The 23,164-nt window shown below is 38.0% G+C and overlaps 1 protein-coding gene across 1 annotated transcript in view; it reads right to left on the reverse strand.

The window, feature by feature from the left end:
* Nucleotides 1-4,192: 4,192 nt before the first annotated feature.
* LOC135749361 (GTPase IMAP family member 8-like) overlaps nucleotides 4,193-23,164 on the reverse strand; it is an 88,041-nt gene continuing 69,069 nt past the window's right edge. The window contains exon 3 of the mRNA XM_065267958.1: nucleotides 4,193-6,092. Coding sequence (XP_065124030.1) covers nucleotides 4,921-6,092 — 1,172 coding nt within the window. The 3' untranslated portion in view covers nucleotides 4,193-4,920. The remainder of the gene's footprint in view (nucleotides 6,093-23,164) is intronic.

Below are 23,164 nucleotides of genomic sequence, written 5' to 3' on the forward strand. Positions count from 1 at the left end.
TATCTTTTTAAAATCTTGCCACTTTTAGAAATAATTTGTTTGCATTTTTTGTATACTGCACACTTTATTTGCATCAACTATACCCATAATAACATTTTCTACGTTTTTCTTTCAATAAAAATAAACATATTTATTATTGTCTTAACTTAAAACTTTGTTTTTTAATTTATAAATTAGATTTTATATAAAAAAGTTTTAAAAGTGTTGACTGCGAACGTCTGAGATAAAATATCTGGAAGGACAATAATAACAAGGATAATATACGCCTATAATATATGTACATTTTTAATTAAAATGTCTGTTCTATTTCTAGCCATTTATTTTGTTTTGACCAACTAAAAAATACATAAGTGACATTAAGAGATTTTATAAAGTTACTTTAATCCATTATTTTAGTAATATATTTACAAAGCCACTGAAAAATATTTTTATTGTTATGAATAACGGCTGAAAGGATTAAAAAAAATCATAACACTGACTGCCTATATGCGCAAGAAAGGTATTATTAAAGTTTTAAATATGTAAAACTAAATAAAGATATCATATGCCCACTGTACAGTATGTAAGCATAGGCACTTGTTTTCTTGTTCGCTCTGCGTGGGTTTAAACGCAATTTTTCTAAAGAATATTTTTTTAACTTTATTGGTGGTGGTTGAGAAGAATTCCTCTTTCCATATGTATAGCATTTTAGCGCAATATACATGTGTCATATTATTGTTCTTAATATATTAAGAACAATAATACTAATATATTTTTACAACATTTTTAACTTTAAAACATGTATTTTTATACCACATGAATCTCTTTAAAATATTAATACTTTTAGAAAAACGGACATAATTATTAATATTATAAACAAACAATGAAACGGTGTCAAAATTCGACAACACAAATAATTAAGATATTCATTGTAAATAGAGTTAAGGGTATTAGGCTCACACTAAATTCTTTGTTGCACTTAGTATAAATGCCCATTGCACGTACAGTCATCTTAATATATGTATGCGCTGTTATGCTGGCAAGAAGGGGTTGACGTCACTTTGCTGTTTTAATAGAAATATTAAATATTCAGCAATGCCCTTATTAACTTCTGGAAACAACCGCAATGACAACGCAAATAAAAATGTAGTTTTTTATGCGCCACCTGGTGGATTTTCTGTGAAGCGAAACACATTAAGGGAAAAGGGAAAGTAGCCCCCCCGAAAACACTTGCAGAATTCTGCGTGACTCCGCGAGACGATTTGGCGAATGCCGCGGGAGAAAACACGCGTTTTTAAAGGCCACATCTGTAATGTGTGTTTTTGTCAGGATTATGTGGGATCTGATTCATGTGGATGCGCGCGTTAACGCATGCGCGTAGAGAATATTATAATGCAAGCAAAACGTTTTGACACAAATGCAACTTTATATTTATATCGTGAGACAGCATTTGAAATGCAAGCACCTGCTTCTCTTAATTTCTTCTAAAATGCTGCCTGTCTCTGCCTATTCCTTCTATCCATGCCCAGCGCCACTTATTTAAGTGCTTTATCAATTAGGTCATATCTTTCCTGTTCTTTATAAACTTACTTTCCATCCTGCGGATTCCTTGCTACGTGACATCTCCGGTCTCCGCACGGTACCTGCAGCTGGATCTCTCAACCACACTTAAAGACCCGCCCCATTCTACTTCTGATTGGCTAGTTTAGTTTGGTTGAGAGTAAAATATGTGTTCCTCTCATCCTATTTGTGGGTGAACGCATGAACGCGAAATGATATTAATATATTAACGTTATATATATTTTTTTAATTCGCAGCCAAAGCCGCACGCCGGAGATCCGGCCCGGTGCCTGAAAACTTTAAACCATGCGAAAAAGCTATTTTGGGCCATTTTACACCAATTAACATGCTTAAAAGTAACTGCAACATTAACTTACACTAGTCAAAGACGACTTCTCTTTCTGCTCACGTCTCGACAACAGCTCGGTGTCTAACACTGTGTGTGTGGCTCCTGATTAACGTTAACTTACCAATCAAGTTGTCTTAAATTAATACGCAAACGAAACAAGCCTATTTTTTTACATGAAAGAAAGAACAAAGCGGGGTATACTTACTATAAAAATCCATCTGTAGTCGTTCAAATAAGAGCTCCTTCGTCGTCTGTTTTCTACCATCAGCAACTCCTGTAGTGATCTCGTCCTCTCGTGCAGAAAATGGCGATGGCGCCTCTTGTTCAAATTCGTTAAAGTAGTACGTCATTATGATGTAGAGATTCTGGCACATGCGCATGAGGCAAAAAAATTGAAAGAACCTATGTTTTGTTGTTATAGGAACACCTTATTTTAAGTTTTCAATTTCCCTTCAAGTTGAGGTTGTTATAACTAATCCTTCTGCGTAGTGAGACACTGCAAGTTGACAGGGCATGATTTTACTTGTCCACCTGACTAAAACTCAGAATCACTTTTTACAGTGTTGAAGAACAGAATCTCCTGTGTGTGTGTGTGTGTGTGTGTGTGTGTGTGTGTGTGTGTGTGTGTGTGTGTGTGTGTGTGTGTGTGTGTGTGTGTGTGTGTTTTCTTTCCTAACAGATGGTTTTTAATAATGATTTGTTTTTAAGAAAGCATTATAACATGCTATGTGAAGTGGAGGAGTACTAGAGAGGAACTGCAGGGCTCCCAGGGATGAGAGGAGAACAGTTTGTTTTTCTTTGTCTATGTGTGTCCATCTTTGCCTACAGGCTAAAATTGGGTGTGGTGATGGAGTCAGATGGACGAGGGGAACGGCCTTTGTGGGTGGAGATTTTCTGAAGAAAGATCGACGTCACATAATATATAAATAATTGTCAAAAAAGAGGCTGTGCGTCTTCGCTTACCAGATGTGGTCATGAGAAGATCCAGCGCGCTGTTAAACTTTATCATATCTGATCAATAAATATTTGAACTTAGATATTTGTATCTTTTGCCTTTCCTCTAAATTATGAACATGCAATGGACGCCTTAAAGTCCAACATTATACACTTTCAAATAAAAACTTTAGAAAAAAAACATCAAAAAGCGACTATTTATTTTTGTGTTTATTAGAGGACTGACATCACATACAACCATGTTTAGCACTTTAGACAGTGTTTTATGTAATTTCAAAGGGTTTCCTGTAAAATGATACCAAACATTTGTATGTAAACCCTTGCATGTGGGTATGGGAAGCTTTTGAAATTGGGTAGGCCAAATCCAGGCGAAAATCCCCAAAATAGCTTCAGGGTGGAAGAATTAACTACTTTTTCCTCAATATACTCCAACTACTGCTTTTTAATACTAAAGAAGTTGTTAATTTTAAGTATTGGTAGAAATGGGAAGGGTTAAGGAAGTAGAATAAGGTTTTGAAGAATCAGGCATTAATATGTGCTATTAAGTATTCATAAACAGCCAGCATCTCATTAATATTAATGCTAATAATCAACCAGTTAATAGTGAGAATTGTAAACTTAAACCATGTTAAATCCACTATTGTATTATAGTATACATAATTGTTTTAGAGTCCATACACAGTATTTAGTTACATCAGAAGTAACTGTAATTAGATTACAAGAAAAATAAGAGTAATCCCTTACTTTATTTTTTAAGGGAAAATTAATTAAATTACAGTAACTAATTACTTAGTAAATAGTTACACCCAACACTGGGGTTGCCTCACAGTGGCATAGGTACTTTTTAAACAAAATTAAAACATTTGCAAAGAATATAATATAGAAAGAAAAAGAATAACATCATAGAAGAAAAACACAGGTAAAGCAAAGTGAGTTTATTTATGTAGCACATGCAATACACCAGGGTAACTTAAAGTGCTTTACATAGAAATGAATTACAAAGAGGAAAAGGTCCGTAATGAATAAAAATAACGGTAAGAATTTAAATAACAATAAAAAAGTACATATTTTTACAAGGAATTTATATATTCTTCTTATCTTTATCAAATTATTTTTAAACTTTTGAAAACATTTATAATCTATAATAAGCAAGAATCTACTATAATTTATTTCAATAGACAAGACATAATATCTTAAACCACTTGCTTACCAAGTAAATGTATCTCAATTTAAGAATTTTCATATATTTATATTAGAAAACAAGACAAATATACTAAGACATTCTTTTTTAACAGTGTATTATATATTTTTGTTTTAAATCATAGTCTATAGATCTAGTAAAGATGAAACTGTGTTGACATAAATACATATGGGTGCTCTTTTTTTGTGTTGACATAAATACATATGGGAAGAACAAGGACATGCCATGTGCTTTAATCAGTAACTAGTTTAGAATTTGCTGTGGAAAATACCCCAAAAGACTCAAAGATTAAACTTTTGTCAGAAGCTTTACTCTATGAACATCTAGTGACTGCATCAGAATCATTAACATAAAATCAACTTTAAGATATCAGTATATTTTTTACATTTCTAAAATAAAATAAGGTTTTGCAACCTTATGAAGATTTATCTTACGCTATATTTTCAATGGTTTGTGCATTTATTAAAAACAGCATGCATTTATAAAAACACACTGAAAAAAATATATTACATGTTTTCTTGCTCTAAATGTAAAAACTTTATTCAAAAGTATTTTTGAACATTAAGATGCAGTGACTACTTTAACAACAAACAAAAATTATGATATAAGTATTTTTATTTGAATTAAAATAGTTTTTTGTAGTGTTTCTGACTGATTTATCTTAATATAATATGAAAGTTAAACGTGCATTTATCGTAAGTGTGAATCTCAGTGGTGAGTGAAAGGAGCTCTGTAAGACACACGTTAAGAATATTTTTACTTATGTCTTCTAGCAATTACAGTGATAACAGACTTGTTTTAGAAACTTAATTACCACTAACAACCTTTTCAACAGCTTTAGTAAGAGCTACACAGAATAGCTTTAGCAGATGCACCACTATTTTTTAACAGTTTTACTGATGGTAGCTACATCTATAGCTCCATTAACAACAGCTGTACCAACTGCAACTCCACAACTAATAGCTCCATCAACAGTTCTACTAACAGTTCCACCAATGGCAGCTCCAGCAGCAGCTCCACCACCAACAGCTCCAGCAATGACAGCATTACCAACAATTCCACTAAGAGCTGCACCAACAGCAGCTCCACCAAACACACCTGCACCAACAACACCTCCACCAATAGCTCCTTCAATAATTTTGCTGGAATCGCCACCAGCAACTGCACAAGAAATTCCACCAATAGCAGCTCCACTAATAGTTCCAATGCTGGCAGCTGCAGCTGCACCAGCTACAGATACACTAACAGCAGCTCCACCTTTACAAACTACATATCCTCCAACTACACCACCAAGTAGCAAACCAGCTGCAATAGCTCCAATATAAATATACTTCTTATACTTCAATAAAAACTGCATAAGTCCATTATTTGGGTCTTCTTGTCCCAATTTCAAAGCATCTTCAAACATCTCATTACTGTAAGGCCCTCCTCCATTCTGCCCTAACATTTTGTCAATCATCTGCAGTAGATCATTGACCTGCTCTCTGTTCTGATCTTTGTTGTTAAAGACATGATATCTGCCTCCACATTGTTTAATTAGATTTTGTAATGCACTGCTTTCCTCAATGAGTTCCTCTATGGGCTCTCCATCTAACTGATCTTCATGAGTGAAGAGAATGATGGAATATTTTAACACTTCCTCACCGAATATACTCTCAATTTTCTGAGGAATCTCCTGTTCCTGCTCACTGAATCTGTCAGTTATTCTAAAAACAATAAGAAAAGCATGTGGTCCAGGGCTGGAAAAATAAGCACTTTTTCCTATCTCCTCCGTTATCTTTTCATTTCCCATGCCTGTGTCACAGAATCCAGGAGTATCAACTATTAATACTTCCCTGCCTGACACAGTAGCTTGTACCTTTGAACATTCACGAGTTACACAGACTGTTCCCCTCTTAGATTTGAATGCATTTTTTCCGAGTATTGTGTTTCCAGCAGCACTCTTCCCAGTACCAGTTTTACCCAGCAGCACGATGCTTCTGAATGAACGGCTGTCAGCAGAAATATCCTGGTTTTTGGGGGAAATTCTTTGAAATTTATTTTTGGAGACTGTAAATAAAAAAAACATAAAATCAAGTATTTTACCACATGTACTTAGCATGCTATGCTAAGTTACAGTATTCTGCTACAATTCTTTTGCAATATGCTTTGTGTCAAAATGTCAAATTACTGATTTATGATCTTATGTTCCCTGTTTTATGGCCCACCAGGCGGTAACTCTTTATTTTTCGGATCTGCTAGTCTATTTCAGTCATGTTTGTTAATTTATGTGAATTACCAGGTGTGAATGTCAAAGGTTTTATAAGTTTAATACATGTTTGTGATGTGTATGTTCACTTCTATGTGTGGATCGCTTCCAGTCTCCTTGCTTCTGACAAAAAAAGTGAATGAGCTGAGAACCTAAATGTGATAATGTAATATTGGACCCACCGGTGGGTCAACGGGGGGTGGCAAAGTTTAAGAGATTAAAACATATTACTTTGGAAACAGGGGCAACCAATTAGTCATCAAGTCACCACAGTAGTTAGTTAGGGGCCAGTCACACCAATAGCGTTTATGGCAGTTGCAGGCGCCTTTTTTGAATGATATTCTATGGGCAGGGCGCGTTTGCGCGCTGTTTATGCGCGCCGAGCGCCTTGCGGTTTTTTGCCGCCTGCCGCGGACGCGTTTTTGAAGGAGCGCTGAGAGCGGAGAAGCGCCCGACGTCATTCGTGTCTTTCCATTGTCCAATCGAATGAGGGGAGAGGCGGGCCTTACGTTGTGGCGAGGGAAGTTTACAGTTGCTTTGAAGAACCGGACTCCACTCGCTCACTCTCTCCTGCGTGTTTGTGCACCTCTCATCCTCAAACAAGGTCAGAGCAAGCGTCCTCTTTTTAAAGTTTCTGCTGATATGACAGTTAACAGCAAAAGAGCGCTCACGCTTCAATATTTGATTGACAAGACAGCTGACTCGGTGGTTGCTTAGCAATATGAAAAGCCGCGTCGCACTGCTCTTTTTTTAAAAAAGGCAGTGCGTCGCGCCTTGCGTTTGCAAGCGTTTAAAGCGCTTTTGGTGTGACTGAAGCCTAAGTCTGCCCTATACCCAAGTTTAGCTTGTTTTTCTGTTGCCTTGACTTTTACCTGATGTTATCTTAGAATAACTTGCTTGTTTGTTTAGTTAATATACTCATTGACTGACTGCTGTATGTTAGCATTAGCTTTTGTTGTGTTTTTAGCTTCTGTTGTGTACTCTGTCACCTCTAGGCAAGAAGCTTATTTTTGCTGCTCATTTTTGATGCACATTATTAGTTTTGCACTTAAATTGTGTAGCGATTAGATCATAGTTTCGATACGAGTGTCCATGGCGTCATTTAGGCTTTTGTTGTGCTAATTGTTAAGCTGTGTCCAGCTGTATTCAATGAGCTGCTGTTAACACACACATCTAAGCAGTACCTCAGGACTGGCGCGTCAGTGGAAGTGTCAGCCCTATAGGGGGAATGCCTATAGGGAACGCCTACAGTTTGAGTGTCTGAGTATGTATATCAAATTCGACCAATGGTTGGGCGTGATGTCGTAGACGGAAGCCAGAGAGCATACATATGGCATAAAGAAACACACACTTTATCTTTTATAGCCTTAGAGGCTATCCATGTGTGTGTGTGTGTGTGTGTGTGTGTGTGTGTGTGTGTGTGTGTGTGTGTGTGTGTGTGTGTGTGTGTGTGTGTGTGTGTGTTAGGCCTGGGACGGTAACCGGATTACCGCCATACCGCGGTCACGTGACCCATGCCGCGGATCTGAGCTCCTCACCGTCATAACCGCAAAAAAAAAAAATTGAAACATTGGCCTGCAATTGTGTGTATATATGGGGATGTTATACACGCAGCTTTTAAACAACCGCAGCTTGTTAACAGAACATTAACAGTTAACTGATATGATTTTAATATTAAATTGTCATTGAGTAGAAATACAGGTGACGTTGTCTGTGCCTCGGTAAAAGCAATACAAACATTTTATTTAATTTGAACATGCAAACAGCCGCAACAGATCAACAACAGAATCAGGTTTCATACATTATTAAATTGTCACGCAACATAAAGAGCACGCGATCAGTCCGAGGATTAATATCCAGTTAGATCGTCTCTTTTTCATCTAGCCTACCACAGTGGTCATTTCTACAGCAGGACACATTTCAAAAAGTTTTGCTTTTGCGTCTTCTTTCTCCGTTTGTGAAAAAAGACAGATGTTTATGGTAAGTGTGTAGGACGGAAGCGGTCCCGAGCACGCGAGACAGACGCGGAATGCCCGGAATGCGAGACAGACCGTGTCATTTTGTGCACACACGCGTCTCCGTGCAGCTTCCAAGCTATACTCAAGCACGGACACATATGCAGTAAAAGTGATTTCTCATACAAATGGTTATTTTACCAGACCGTCAAGGCAGCAATAATTTGCATCATTTACAGGCCATTCATGATAGAAAAGTGGCGAAATGGCTGTAGGCACGTAAGTGTGGACACGCACAATGCTTTAACATTTATTTTTAACTGATAATATTAATTGTTCAAGTTGTTGAATGTTGAAATTGAAGAAACGTGAAAGGAAATAATATTCACTTTACACGTTCCTTAAGTAATTTGCACATGTTGTTTATTGAACATAAATAAGTCATGCATGTTATTTAACTCGTTGTCTTGCCAATAAACCGCAAAACCGCGGGAATTTGTTGATTACCGACCGCGGTAAGAAAAAATCCAAACCGGCCCAGCCCTAGTGTGTGTGTGTACCAAGAGTGTTTGAATAGCTTAACTGTGTGACAGAGTAGTTTAAATGTGTGGCTGAAATTAAAGCAAATAAGAAATTAGAAAGCTCGACGGTGCGTTCCTCCTTGTACCCGCTTTATCACGGGGGAGGATTCACACGACACGTGTGTGGCATGTTTAGGAGTTGAGCCCGCTGCGCTTGAGGGCGCGTGTGTTCATTATGATAACTTATCTTTCAAAGTGCTCCGCTCCTGCTGTTCGTCCTTTAATAAGAGGGTGAGCCAAGACAATGACCGCGTCTCTCGCGGTTCAAGACCTGCATCTGCTGAGGTGGTGTAGTGTACTTTGACCGTGGAGACTCTGCCTTGGGAGGGTTTGGAAGCAAGCATTGCGGTCACTTCCACCTCGAACATGAGCCTTACGCCGGTTTCACACCGCATGCGTGAGCAGCGCGTAAGCGGCGCGTGTTTTTTTCGGCGCCCATGTTAACAAGTTAAAGCATGTACACCGCACGCGTGAGCAGCGCGTGCTCGCGTGGCAGGAGCGTCGCTGAAGCAGCAGTGCTGCTATTGTTTCGGCGTCGGCTCTATTTTTGCTGCGCTGCTCACGCTCAATTAAAGTGACAGTGCATTGTTTATGGTTTAAATGGTCGTGGATTGACGCGAAAAAGTGTAATTTTACAATAAAATCACGAATGTGACGCCAAGTGTGTTTGAAACAGTCATGACTTTGAGCAATTTAATAGAAAGCAATGAAATATTAACACACTGTTGCCAGAAGACTGCGTTCATTCACTCTCTGCCCAGCAAATGAGTCCTCATCTATCTTAATAATATTCAGAGAAATAGATTCATCTATAAATCTAAATCTTATGCTTAAACTGTTGAAGGGAAACACGATCGACTGCTTCATGCTGTCAATCACTGAGTGAATTCTTTATTTTATCGTAAAACTTCAGAGAAACAGATTTTATAATGTGCCATGGGCTTTTTGTGTCTATAATTGTGTTTTGTGTCTATATGTGTCATTACACGGACCAGAACAGCACGAAAACAATGTGGATTAAACAAATCACAGTTATATAAATTACACTGACCTTCAAAAAGCGTCTTGAAGAGGTTTTGCTCATAAATGCATGTAAAATAATGTAATGTGAGTTTTATTTGGGCCAAACAAATCATTAAAACTAACTACCCTTTTAATTATGCACATTTTTGTCATTAAATCTGTCTATAAACAAAAAGTAGACAAAATGGTAGTGTTATTAGCCAGATCGGATAAATGTTTTATGAACTTGTATAATAAAACTGACCCAAGTTCACCTAAACATATTAGACACTGGTCATTTGTGATCAACTCCCCCTAGTGGTGAACCATCGGATTTTCAAAACGTTTTGAAACAGTTATGACGTAACGAAGCCTCGTTTGCTAAAATCACGTGACTTGGGATGAAATATGCCTCGAACCACTGATTCGAAACAAAAGATTCGTAAATGTTTCGAAGCCTCATGAAGCAGTGCTTCGAAAACGACCATCACTATGAATGCACACATTTCTGTAAGCTGTGCACACTGTGACCCCTTAAAAAAAATTGGTGCATGACGCCCCTGGTTACATCCCTAATGTTAGAGCAGGAAGTGGAATCCCTTTAATTCAAAAGCTATACAAAACCATTCATGATGTTGACAGTCACTCACATTATGTCACAAATCAGATCCGAGGGCTGGTTTGTGTCAATGGATCTCTATCCCTTCACACATTTACAAAATGTGTAAATGCTGCCCTGGGGCCATTGCGTCTTCAGAACATTTGCATACTACTTGCATACTATATTGACTATTGGTTAATTTTTAATTAATTGTCTCCAGCTCTTGTCACGTCCATTTTTCAGAAGTGAACGAGATGAAGCTAGATCGATCGCACACCAAGTGGTGGCTTAAAAACGGGTTTTTCTTGAGGGGCAACCCTTTTTGCATGTTCAGGGTTACACGCACATGTCTTCGCACTCTAGAATATGGAAAGATTTCGGGTTTCTGTCTCAAGGCCCGAGGTAGGGTGGGGTCTGTCTCCGCATGATATTAATGACAGACGCATCTCTCTTAAGCTGAGGATCAACTATGGAAGGCCAAAAAGGCAAAAATGTCAAATCAGCTAAACGCCAGGAAAAATGTGCTTCTCCAGTACAGAGGACCTATTTTCTGGGCATAGTTTGGATTGCAATGACAACAGGCACAGTTGTCTCCTGCTCATATAGAATCCATCCTTTAACCATGGGGTTCCTTGAGGGCCAACCTGTTTCTCATGATCAAGGTCACATGCAGATGCTTTGTGCATTTAGTATTATGGAAGAAAGCATGGTTCCTTTCTCAAAAAGGCCAGTGTTGGCCTTTTTCACATGTTCAGGGTTACACACGCATGTCTTCGTGCCCTAAGAATATGGAAAAATGTCAGATTTCTGTCTAAAGGCCCAGAGTTAGGTGCGGTCTGTGACCGCATGACATGAATTACAGACGCATCTCTTTCAGGCTTGGGATTGGTTATGAAAGGCCAAAAGGACAAACATGTCCCATCAGCTAAACACCAGGGAAAGTGTGCTTCCCTGAGGAAGGACCGGACCTCTTTTCTCATTGATCAACCCATTTCTCATGATCAAGGTCACACGCAGATGCTTTGTCTTTAGTATTATGGAAGAAACCATGGTTCCATTCCCAAGAAAGCCAATTTTGGGGGCTCAGGGTCGTCACATCAGGCTTACGACGTATGCATCCCTCTAAGGCTGAGAAGTGGCTATGGAAGACGATAAGGTCAAAATCAATGTAAGTCCACAGACGCTCTGCTGAGGCAGGCATTGAGCTCAGGGAATGAAGACTCCACCCACACGTGGGGGAGCAAATCTGGCTCAGGTTCGGCCAAACTTCGGCATGACTATATACGAACGGTCTCTAAAAGGAAAGGATCTAGTATTTTTTAAATCTAAGTCATAGATGTAACAATAAATCGTCTATGAATAGTCCTTATGAAATTATGAAAATCATTTCCAGCTATTGTGGTAACGATGTAAAATCACTAGCCAGTTTGGCCAGTTTTTACAATTTATAGTCACCTTATTTGCTGCCAAAGCTTAACCCTCTGGGGTCCGACCCATTTGGGACACTGGCAGAGGTTCTGACATGCTCTTACATTTGGTCTTTTTTCAGTTGCTTTAAAACACAATAATGGCAAAAGTCTTATAACACTGCATTCAGCACAAACTGGGGTACAATATTATATGAGCTACATATACACTCACCTAAAGGATTATTAGGAACACCATACTAATACTGTGTTTGACCCCCTTTCGCCTTTAGAACTGCCTTAATTCTACGTGGCATTGATTTAACAAGGTGCTGAAAGCATTCTTTAGAAATGTTGGCCCATATTTATAGGATAGCATCTCGCAGTTGATGGAGATTTGTGGGATGCACATCCAGGTCACGAAGCTCCCGTTCCAACACATCCCAAAGATGCTCTATTGGGTTGAGATCTGGTGAATGTGGGGGCCATATTAATACAGTGAACACATTGTCATGTTCAAGAGACCAATTTGAAATGATTCGAGCTTTGTGACATGGTGGATTATCCTGCTGGAAGTAGCCATCAGAGGATGGGGACATGGTGGTCATAAAGGGATGGACATGGACAGAAACAATGCTCATGAAGGCAGTGTCATTTAAAAAATACCCAATTGGGACTAAGGGGCCTAAAGTGTGCCAAGAAAACATTCCCCACACCATTACACCACCACCACCACCAGCCTGCACAATGGTAACAAGGCATGATGGATCCATGTTCTCATTTAGTTTACGCCAAATTCTAACCCTACCACCTGAATGTCTCAACAGAAATCGAGACTCATCAGACCAGGCAACACTTTTCCAGTCTTCAACTGTCCAATTTTGGTGAGCTTGTGCAAAGTGTAGCCTATTTCTCCTATATGTAGTGGAGATAAGTGGTACCTGGTGGGGTCTTCTGCTGTTGTACAGATGTGGAATTTAAAAACGTTTCATGTAGGCCATTCCGACAACAATATGTGTGCTCGACTTTATGCTGAGCATATGATATTGAAGTAACATGACAGGAATTCTTGGTGCGTTGTTTACTGTACATTACTGTACAGTACTTTTTATATTATCATGTTTTCCTTTACATGGTATGAAACTCGATATAAAGTGTGCAATGGTGTTGGATAAATTTATTTAATGTGTTATACTTTTGTAGTAAGTAAATAAAATCATGTTGTGAGTGTAAATATTCATAAATTCGAGGAGTTTCTGAGGTGTTTTTCATCAGGAAAAGGCGTAGTTTCTCTGTTGCTGATTAAAAACCGTTGGCTATGGGATTTTTTTTAATTAACATTTGTTCTACTTATTATTATTTTATATTTTCTTGCCTACATTTACTCAAATAATATCAATGTAAAAATAGTAAGTAAATCATAGTTCAAGTTAGGCGTAAAACATAAATTTTTTAAGTTGATGTTAAATACAAATAATATTAATTTGAAGAAAGCAATTATTACAGTTTTAAAAACTTAAATATATAACTCTGACCTTCTCAAATATATTGATTAAAATAATCTATAAATGAAATACTTATATTATTAAGGCGTATACATCAAATCAAATATGTACATTTTAAACAAAATATCTGTTCTATTGCTAGTCATGTATTTTGGTTTGTCCAACTAAAAAAAATTCACATAACTGACATTAAAAGATTTTATTAAGTTACTTTAATAATTTATTTTAGATATATTTACAAAGCCACTGAATCATTTTTTACAGTGTGTACATTATGATCTTACTGTATTATTAAATGCATATAAATAAAAATATGTAAAACTAAATAAAGGAGATGTCATACACGGACTGTATGTAAGCATACGTTTTCTTGTTCGGTCCACGTGGGTTTAACACATAAATGGTCACATATTCTTCCTAAACATCCGACTCAAATGCGCATCATTTGATTCATTTTTTTCTGTGCAATTAGAAAAGACGTTATGTATAACTGAGTCTTATAACAAACCGCTAATTCGCGTAGACCTTTAAAGAGACCGAGAGCATTTGCGCAATATCATTAACTAATTTATCTAATTTTACATTTAGTTCCTTTTTGCATCTGAACGTTTTTTAATAGTTTTGACATGGTTGTAATGTGCCTTTCATCATTGCTGTACTTTTTATATTATCATGTTTCACTTCGCACTGGTGTTTCACTGGGAATTTGTATGTTATACTTTTAATTAGGTAGGCTAATAAGTAAATCAAATCTATTGCTTTTATTATCCACCATATATTTTTGCTTTTTAAATAACAAATATGGTTATTTTAACACAAATTAAGTATTTATTTATTGGTAAATCCAGAACGAGTAGCAATGAGGTGTAAGTTTGCCGATTTCACATTCAGACTTCATTTAGGGTGTGAATCTGCGGGGCGCTGCTTTTTGCATGTAAAGCATCTTAGTCTATTCATTCTGATTTGTGCATTAATGTTCTGCTCATCCCAATGCCAAATATTCAGTTGTATTATTATTTATTCCCATTTTATGTTAAACCGAGTATTACTCCTAAAGCTGAACACCTACAAAACTAACTACCGTCGTTTTGTCCAGTCTTAACAGTGTATGATATTCAGCTCGTCTTGATTTAATTATTTTATTCCGCCGAATGGGACTCAGGAAGTACAATATATGCACGTTAGTAAGACCTTTCAGCAGATCACATTTGCCAAAACACAAAAAGAAACGCGTTTTCTAAAGATATTGCGAGCAAACACAGACGTTCCGGACAGGATTACATTTCTTAGATGACCTCTGAGTTCGGCAAAAAACAGTAGGTAAATTGCTCTGGAATTTACAGATTACAGAGGTCGTCAGAGAAAAACACAGACATGGCAGATTCAGACGGGATTAAAAAAACAATGGACCTCTGAGAAGCATGATTTTATATAGGAATAATATTCACTTTATCTTACTAAATGGGGCGCAGCGCAAACCTGTTGGGCTGTGACATCACACTATCGCGAGATCTATTCAAAAGCATACTGAGTCATGTACTGTCTCGTGGTGCTAAGATGTCACATGCCATCCGATCGGTCTGTGCGGTGCCACAAGAAGCCAAACGAGCGCTGAGCGTTGAGTCAAATAAGACAAGCGACAAAAAATTACCAAGGTCCGGACGTCAGTACCCTTTGTTTTGCCTCAAAATGCAGACAAATAATGTTTTTAGTAAGTTTGTTAAAAATAGTTATATTTCCTATTTGAACTAAGGCTTAGTCCTGGCTTAAGCTTATAAAGACACTGCAAAAACCCTGCAACAGCTCCTAAGGGGGTGCTGTCACTATTCACATGTAAATAAAATGGTTTGAAACCGTTTTTTTCTGGTTCTTCTTGCAGGACGTGGGGGAAGGGCATTCCGTTTTCATGAGGAGACACTAAACAAACACATTTGAAATACACCAAGTTCCAGATTACAACAAACACCAAAAACACATCACGTTTGTTTTGGGGGCAGTGCATGTAGGCCCTACTTATTTGAGTATATAGAGTAATTCACAAGTTCGCATTAACATGTAATCGATAGGGAATGAGATAAAGCATATTTGGCGTGCTGTCCGAGGAGAGGGCTCCGAGCTCGGAATTTTAGCCCAAACCCAGAGTACTACCCCCTCTTTAACTGTGATAAATGAATTTAGACAGGGGCGTCATGCACCAATTTTTTTAAGGGGGCACAGTGTGCACAGCTTACAGAAATGTGTGCATACATAGTGATGGTCGTTTTCGAAGCACTGCTTCATGAGGCTTCGAAACATTTACAAATCTTTTGTTTCGAATCAGTGGTTCGGAGCGTGTTTCAAACTGGCCCAAGTCACGTGATTTTAGCTAACGAGGCTTCATTATGTCATAACTGTTTCAAAACGTTTCGAAAATCCGATGGTTCACCACTAGGGGGAGTTGATCACAAATAAAACTAAAAACACATAATACACTTTTAACTATTTCTTAATAAAAATCTTGCTATTATTTTGTAAAAAAAAAAAGTAAAATGTTTGGACATATCTGCTTTACACTCTTTTGACCAGCAGGGGTCGCCAGCGTGTGTGGTGTTTCAAACTGCTTTGAAAAACTGAATCAATTTTCAAAGCAATTCGTTCAATTGATTCGAAGCCTCGAAAAGCTTCGTTTCTCCCATCACTATGCATACACGGACATCAAACGAAATATTATAGAGCTTTCAGTCTTTTCCATGGCACAATTTTGAGCCTTTTAATGCTCGCAGCATCGGACAGGAAAGCCCCAGCAGCAGTCAAACGGGGCTTTGGTTAAGATGCTGGCATCGAATCGAACAAGACGTCTCCACATGCAGTGGGGAAATGCTGGTGAGGATGGTGAGAAATGTAATAAGCAAAACAAACAACATTTGGATTAGGCATTTGAATTAGGCAGCATCCAATGGGAGCTTGAGCGAAGATGCTCGCTGTATCGGATGGGTAGAAAGCTGAAATGCTCGAGCATAAGGTTTAAAAAGCAAAAACTTTTGTGTCCGACCGGGAGGACCCTCGCAGCGTCTGAAGGGAGCTTTAACGGAGACGCTCGCGGCATCGGACGGGTAGGTCCCCCCTGCAGTCAAACAGGAAGGCTCTAAAATAGGGATTAAAAGAGCAAAACATTTGGTGTCCAACCGGGAGGACCCTCGCAGCATCCAAAGGGAGCTTTTGTGGAGCATTGGACTGGCAGGTCCTGTTGCAGTCTAATAAAAATATAAAAATAAGAAAATGAGTGATGGGGCTCGACCAGCGATTCGAAGGGGCAAAACTTAAAATGGTGAAAGAAAATTCTGCACTGCCTACAAACGGGGAGCCCATACAGCGACGTGCACGGTAGAGTGCAACCGTGTGTGAAAAAATGCTGGGAAAAAATGTATATGAATACTGTACATACAGTCTATTCTAACAAATATAAACGCACGTAGATAAATATACATATACTTATAACATTTATTAATTTTAATGAATGTGCAGGTGAAGCAAACAAAACAAACTAGGGGTACATGAGCTTTTCTGATATGCAAGTGGTTGAATCTAATGTAGGATTTGAATGATTCTGACAACCATGGACAGAGGGCCTAAGTTTGTTGATTAGAGAGGCCTTTTGGAGCGGCAGTGGTTGCGGCACTGATGCGGAATGAATAAGGTGAATGAAAATTTACTTGCTGGGATATCAGACTGGATTAAAACACATTTTAAATGTTTTTTGGAACCAAAATCTCGTAGCCAATTGAATTCAGTTGTTGATGAAAAGAGGATCGAAACAAGTTTTGACCTGGGCCGGGTTTCCCAAAAGCATCATAAGGCTAAGTTGATCGTAAAAACGATCGTACGAGTCATCTTAAAATTACGGGCCGTTTCCCAAAAGCTTCGTAACTTAAGTAGGACTTGAAAATCATCGTAGATCTACGAGTGCTCCGGAGTAATCGTTCATTCATAAGTGCATCGTAAGACAACAGAGTTACAAGGTCACCTGCAGGACAACCAGCAAATTGCACTCCAGCAATGACGATAATGTAATGTTTTAAATGTTTATATTTATTGATTCTTCTTTGTTTATTTGTTTAAATGACTTTAATATAATATATTTAAAATTAAAATGAGAAATCAAATTTAAGTTACTAAACATAAATTAATAAAGGAAAACAAATTTGGTAAATTTTGGTAAAAGTTGGTACTAGCGAATTGATAAATGGTTCCTACCAATTGCTTCTATAATTTATCTACAGTAAAAATAATTGTTTTGAAGTGAAATGGCATCTGATTAAGGAAACCAAATAAATATGTACGGTACAATGCAATAATCCCTAATAATAAATAAACATAGATAATAAAAAACAAATAATAATAATAATCTAAACTATTACATAAAATGCAGAAGGCATTTCGCAGTGGGACGAGTCCTAACTAAATACGGAAAATAATATTTCATTATGCACAAATTATAAAAACATTTAAATAATTTTAGACAAATAATTGTTTAATGACTAAATTTTATAATATTTAGTCATTAAACAATAATGAAAAATATTATAAAAAATATTAGTGCACATCGGCTGAAGATCATTAGCCTAAACAAGCTTCTTCTACAAATTCGAGTCATTCTATAGGTGACATTTCAGCACTTGACAAAGGGATAGCGACTCGTAAGTAGCACTTAAAACCCAGCTGCGAGCGATCGTTTAACGTGCATCTTTGGGAAACGCACGTAAATGAACAACGAATGTTTGTTAAGTAGCTCGTAGAAAGCGCTCTTAAGAGCTAAGTTCAATCGTTATCGGGAAACCCAGCCCAGGATTGTCTGTACTGCAGGTAATTTAGTAGTAGCAAATTATATGATTGGATGGTAAATTGAAAATAGACAAAGTGTCCCTTAAATTGGAAAGTCTTACTTTGTTTGAAGAAAAACGAGATTGTATCAAGGTTTTAGAACTTTTTAATCAGAAATTGTAGGGTAGATGATTGGACTGAAATTTAGATGACGGCAAATCCTGAACAGCAAAAAAAAAAAAAGCAAAAACACAAAATGAACATTGCGTCCAGTGTGCGGGCAGTATGGATGGAGTGGTAGAGGGAGTGGTGGCCGAGCCAAAAGGTTAAGTCGTTAAGTATGAATTAATTAAGTATTAATTGTAATGGGCTGCCTGGAGTTTGGGCGAGTGGGCTTATTTCTAAATATGGTTTTGATGTGGGGTGAGAGTTTTAGAGTTGTTTATAGCTGATGAAGGTTTGTCAAAGATTAGTTTATAAAACTTAATGCCATTTAGGTAGCCTGAATGACTTAACTGTGTTGAATAAATGAGATGCCTAACACAGAAAAATCTGGAAACGGACCTGGAATTCCCATGGCATCGGACAGGTAGGCCCCATATCCGGTCGAAACTGGAGTGCTAAGTAAACAGGCATGAATTTTAAGGAGCAAAACTGGGCATCGAATTTAGGCATTTGACAGGGAGGACCCTCGCAGCATCTGACGGGAGCTTTAGCTGGGATACTCACAGCCCCAAACGGGTAGGTCCCACCTGCGGTCGAATGGGGCTCACCCAGCACTTTGAAGGGGCAAGACGGCTAAACAGAAGAAAAATAAACTTTGCATAGTTTCTGATTGGGGAAAACGTGCAGGAATGCAAATAGCAGAGCTTAAAAAGAAAACTATCATTAGATAACTAAGAAATTATGAGGTTAATACAAGCAGCAAAAGCTGATCGAAATTTATGTGAAATAAGAGCTGATATGCAAGCGCTGAGCAACTGGAAAAACACGATTGAATTGGCATGTACCTACCGCCGGCTTCATCACCACCAATGTAACATGAGAATGTGATTGGTAACAGCGGGAATGCTCAGGTGTTGGAAACGAGCAAATTAATTAGCTTCAGGTGTGGTTTCCTTAGAGATAAAAATAGTTCATGGTTAAATGATTTACAGTTGAATAATACCTTTAGAGGATAGGGCAAATGTCTCTGAGTATAAATCGAGGTATCTAGCTTTTACTTGGTGGCTTAAGGTAAAACGGCCTTGTATGATGACTTACTAGGGATGGACTTGCATACAGTTCTGATGCCGGCAGGCTAACTACCGATGATGGAAAAAAATAATTAAATTCAGTTGTTGATGAAAAGAGGATCGAAACAAGTTTTGACCTGGGCCGGGTTTCCCAAAAGCATCATAAGGCTAAGTTGATCGTAAAAACGATCGTACGAGTCATCTTAAAATTACGGGCCGTTTCCCAAAAGCTTCGTAACTTAAGTAGGACTTGAAAATCATCGTAGATCTACGAGTGCTCCGGAGTAATCGTTCATTCATAAGTGCATCGTAAGACAACAGAGTTACAAGGTCACCTGCAGGACAACCAGCAAATTGCACTCCAGCAATGACGATAATGTAATGTTTTAAATGTTTATATTTATTGATTCTTCTTTGTTTATTTGTTTAAATGACTTTAATATAATATATTTAAAATTAAAATGAGAAATCAAATTTAAGTTACTAAACATAAATTAATAAAGGAAAACAAATTTGGTAAATTTTGGTAAAAGTTGGTACTAGCGAATTGATAAATGGTTCCTACCAATTGCTTCTATAATTAATCTACAGTAAAAATAATTGTTTTGAAGTGAAATGGCATCTGATTAAGGAAACCAAATAATGTACCGATGATGGAAAAAAATAATTAATACGATTTTGCTGCCTGGCACATGCGTGGCAGTTAAATTTGATTTCGAAGACCATCGTAAGAAGCAAAGCGAGGTGGCGCAGTGTTTCGTTGACAATTTTAGCAAGTTTTAGCGTTTTCATTTTATTTGGAATGCTACCAGAGCAGCCTGTAGGACAGAACAAAATTTAGATGAGAGAAGTTTACATTTAAAACAAAACTGGCTAAGGAGATTAAATGTGACAACGCTATATGACCGAAATATAGCTTAAAACCCAGAAACCCAAAGGAGGGATGGGTCCCAAGATTTGCACTCAGCGATGCCAAATGCCAGGATCTTTAAAACTTTTTTAACTGTGGGGAGATCTGCTGGAATAGCATCGGGTGATTAGACTGAGATCTAGATTTAGATTTTCAGTGAATAGAGGAATTGCATAGTTATTTAAACCGAAAACACAACACGAAACGAAATTTTGCGACTGATTTTCCCCAAAAGAAGTTAAATAAACCACGATGCGGAATTGAATGCGGTAGCCTATATTACGCCAGCGGGCGTTAAATAAATGCTGCGAATCAGGGTAATAGATTAATGTCAACTTTGCCAGGTCTATACCTAGCAGGTTTTTTTATTTTACAGGCTGGTTAGAAAAAATAAGAAAAAACTCTTAAACGAAGATTAAGAGATTACCTGGTGCGGCATATGTTTTAGACAACTTGAAATCTGCAGAGGCAGATTAGAATAATAAAATATTTCGAGTATGCAGGGATCCTGGGACAGAATTAAGCAATAATTAATATCAGACATCATTTAAATAGTAAAATCACTGTCATCATCGACTAGATCGACTAGAAAGAATGAATCAACTGGCAGGCGACGAATATTCTGCGTTAGATTTTGAAATAAATAAAATAACCCTCTAACGTGAAGGAAACAAGCGGAGTGCGCTGCTGCGGGTGCTGAAAAACCCTGGTAAGGCTGTATATCCATCAGGGTATGACGCGAATGAGGAACAGCTTTTAACGTCAGCGGCAAGAGATGGAGCTAGTTATTGCCCTTCTTAGGGAACAAACACCGTCCTGTAGAAGGACAGACGAGCCAACACTTTAAAGCCGAGCACGATGGAGGCTGGTCCATATGACCACGATGTAGGTTGGTTCATATGACCACGAGCCCTCCATCAAAACCTTTGTGGCTACTGGCTCCTCCTGCGGGCTTTTATAGATGTGGGCGCTGTACCCATTGTTCTAATTCAAATGACACAAGGCAATTTTCTCATTCTCAGTGAGGTAAAAAATACAATATTAATTAATTTATCAATTGTAACACTACTCATGTGATTTATATGCTTAAATGTGCTTGTGGTTTGGTTTATATAGGTCAGACTAAACGTTCCCTCAAACTACACATTGCAGAAAATAAAGCAGCAATTCGGATCCGGAATATGGATTATGCAATTGTGAGGCATTAAGTACATGCTAATCATGTTTCCAATGCATCTCTAAAATTCTGGAGGGTTGAAAGAATTCTACTGTACCCACAAGGAGGTGATATAGTAAAGTTCTTATTACAAAGAGAGGCTTTCTGGATTTTTACTCTTAATACAGTGAAACCTAATGGTCTTAATGAACAATTGGGCCTCTCTTGTTTTTTATAATGTTGTTTATGATTTTTTAAAATATTAAAATCAATGAAAACGTTGTGTGCTCCGGTTGTCATGGTTCTGCCATCTTATCCTTTGTGTAAAGACACACCATGCAGTTATTTTACCTTAATATAACAGCTTCAAAGTTATTTTGGTGGTAAACAACGTCATAGTAGGGCGAATCATCATCCTGTTGAAGCTCAGGGAGGACGCCGCTAGCAAAACCAGCAATGCAAGCTTGAGAAAACCGCCCCTGACAAATCCATAGACAGTAAAAGAAATGGACACAGCGACCCCGTTGGATTCAATGGAGACAAGTGAAGCCAATTAGAAGCTCACACTTCCGGGGGGTCGAGCGTACTTCGCAGACTCAAACTGAGCTTGGTGACGTGAGCAACCTGTCTGACAATTGTAAGTCTTCTAATAGCTGTGCCAAGAGAAATCTGAATCACCCACCGAATCTTGCAGAAACGGCGAGCGTGAACAGGAGTACATTTTGTATTAAGTATATTTAGTATTCTGATTAATTACTTTGTCATTTTGCATAGTATTTATTTATTTTAAAGTTTAACGCCAGTACGCCATATTCTATATGCGCTTCTCCTCCTGTCCATACGGTAATTTCTCTACTGTGCGACAGAGAGTCGCGTGGTTATGACGCAATCGTTAGCATAGTTTTACTAAAACTGCTTCTACTGGGCCATAACGTAAGATACAAGGTAATGGAGCCTTTTATACATTTTCGTGTTTCTTTAGAAATAATTGATGCACAAATTGAGTCTTTAAACGCCTCAGATGTAAAGTTATTCACTGTCAAAGTGACGCCAAAATGAATGGGAGTCAATAGAATGCTAACAGCAGGTGGGGGTCCGCTAGCTAATGGCGGTGCCCAGGGCTGCTTCAATAAAATATGAAACCCTGCCCCCCTGGACAAATCTCGCAAGAATCACGACTTGCTTTACGGCAACAACGTCACACATGTTAGGCTTGTTCGACTTCATGCGGCGCTGCAAGAACTGACCGTCGGATGACGTCAAAGTACCGCGAGAATGATCCGACACGGCACTTTGACATCATCCGGCTATCGGTTCTTGCAGCGCCGCATGAAGTCGATCAAGCCTCTAACAACAACAACTGCATGCGCGAATTTGAGACGTGATGCTAAACGATTTAAAAGTTAAGAAAGCGCGTTCGGAAGGGAGTAGGAAAAGAGAATATGACCGCTTTAGGAACCGGACAAGAGTCCCACTCGGTCAGTTTTTTACTAGTGGCATGAGCTAAAAGACTGCAATGTATGGAACAGGGATGCTGATCTGGTGATCTTGTTGATGGACTAGTAAGTAAATCTCTTATTTGTAAACTTGTTTGCGGTCTATGTTGTATGTTATTGCTCTTGCTTGTAGTATGTCATGCAATTATCATGACAACAGTTTTCAATATCTCACATAATTATCAGGACATAAATAAGCCTAGAGGTTGTAAATAGTGTAAACATG

The sequence above is a fragment of the Paramisgurnus dabryanus genome, chromosome 16 (assembly GCF_030506205.2).
Source record: "Paramisgurnus dabryanus chromosome 16, PD_genome_1.1, whole genome shotgun sequence".
NCBI lineage: Eukaryota > Metazoa > Chordata > Actinopteri > Cypriniformes > Cobitidae > Paramisgurnus > Paramisgurnus dabryanus.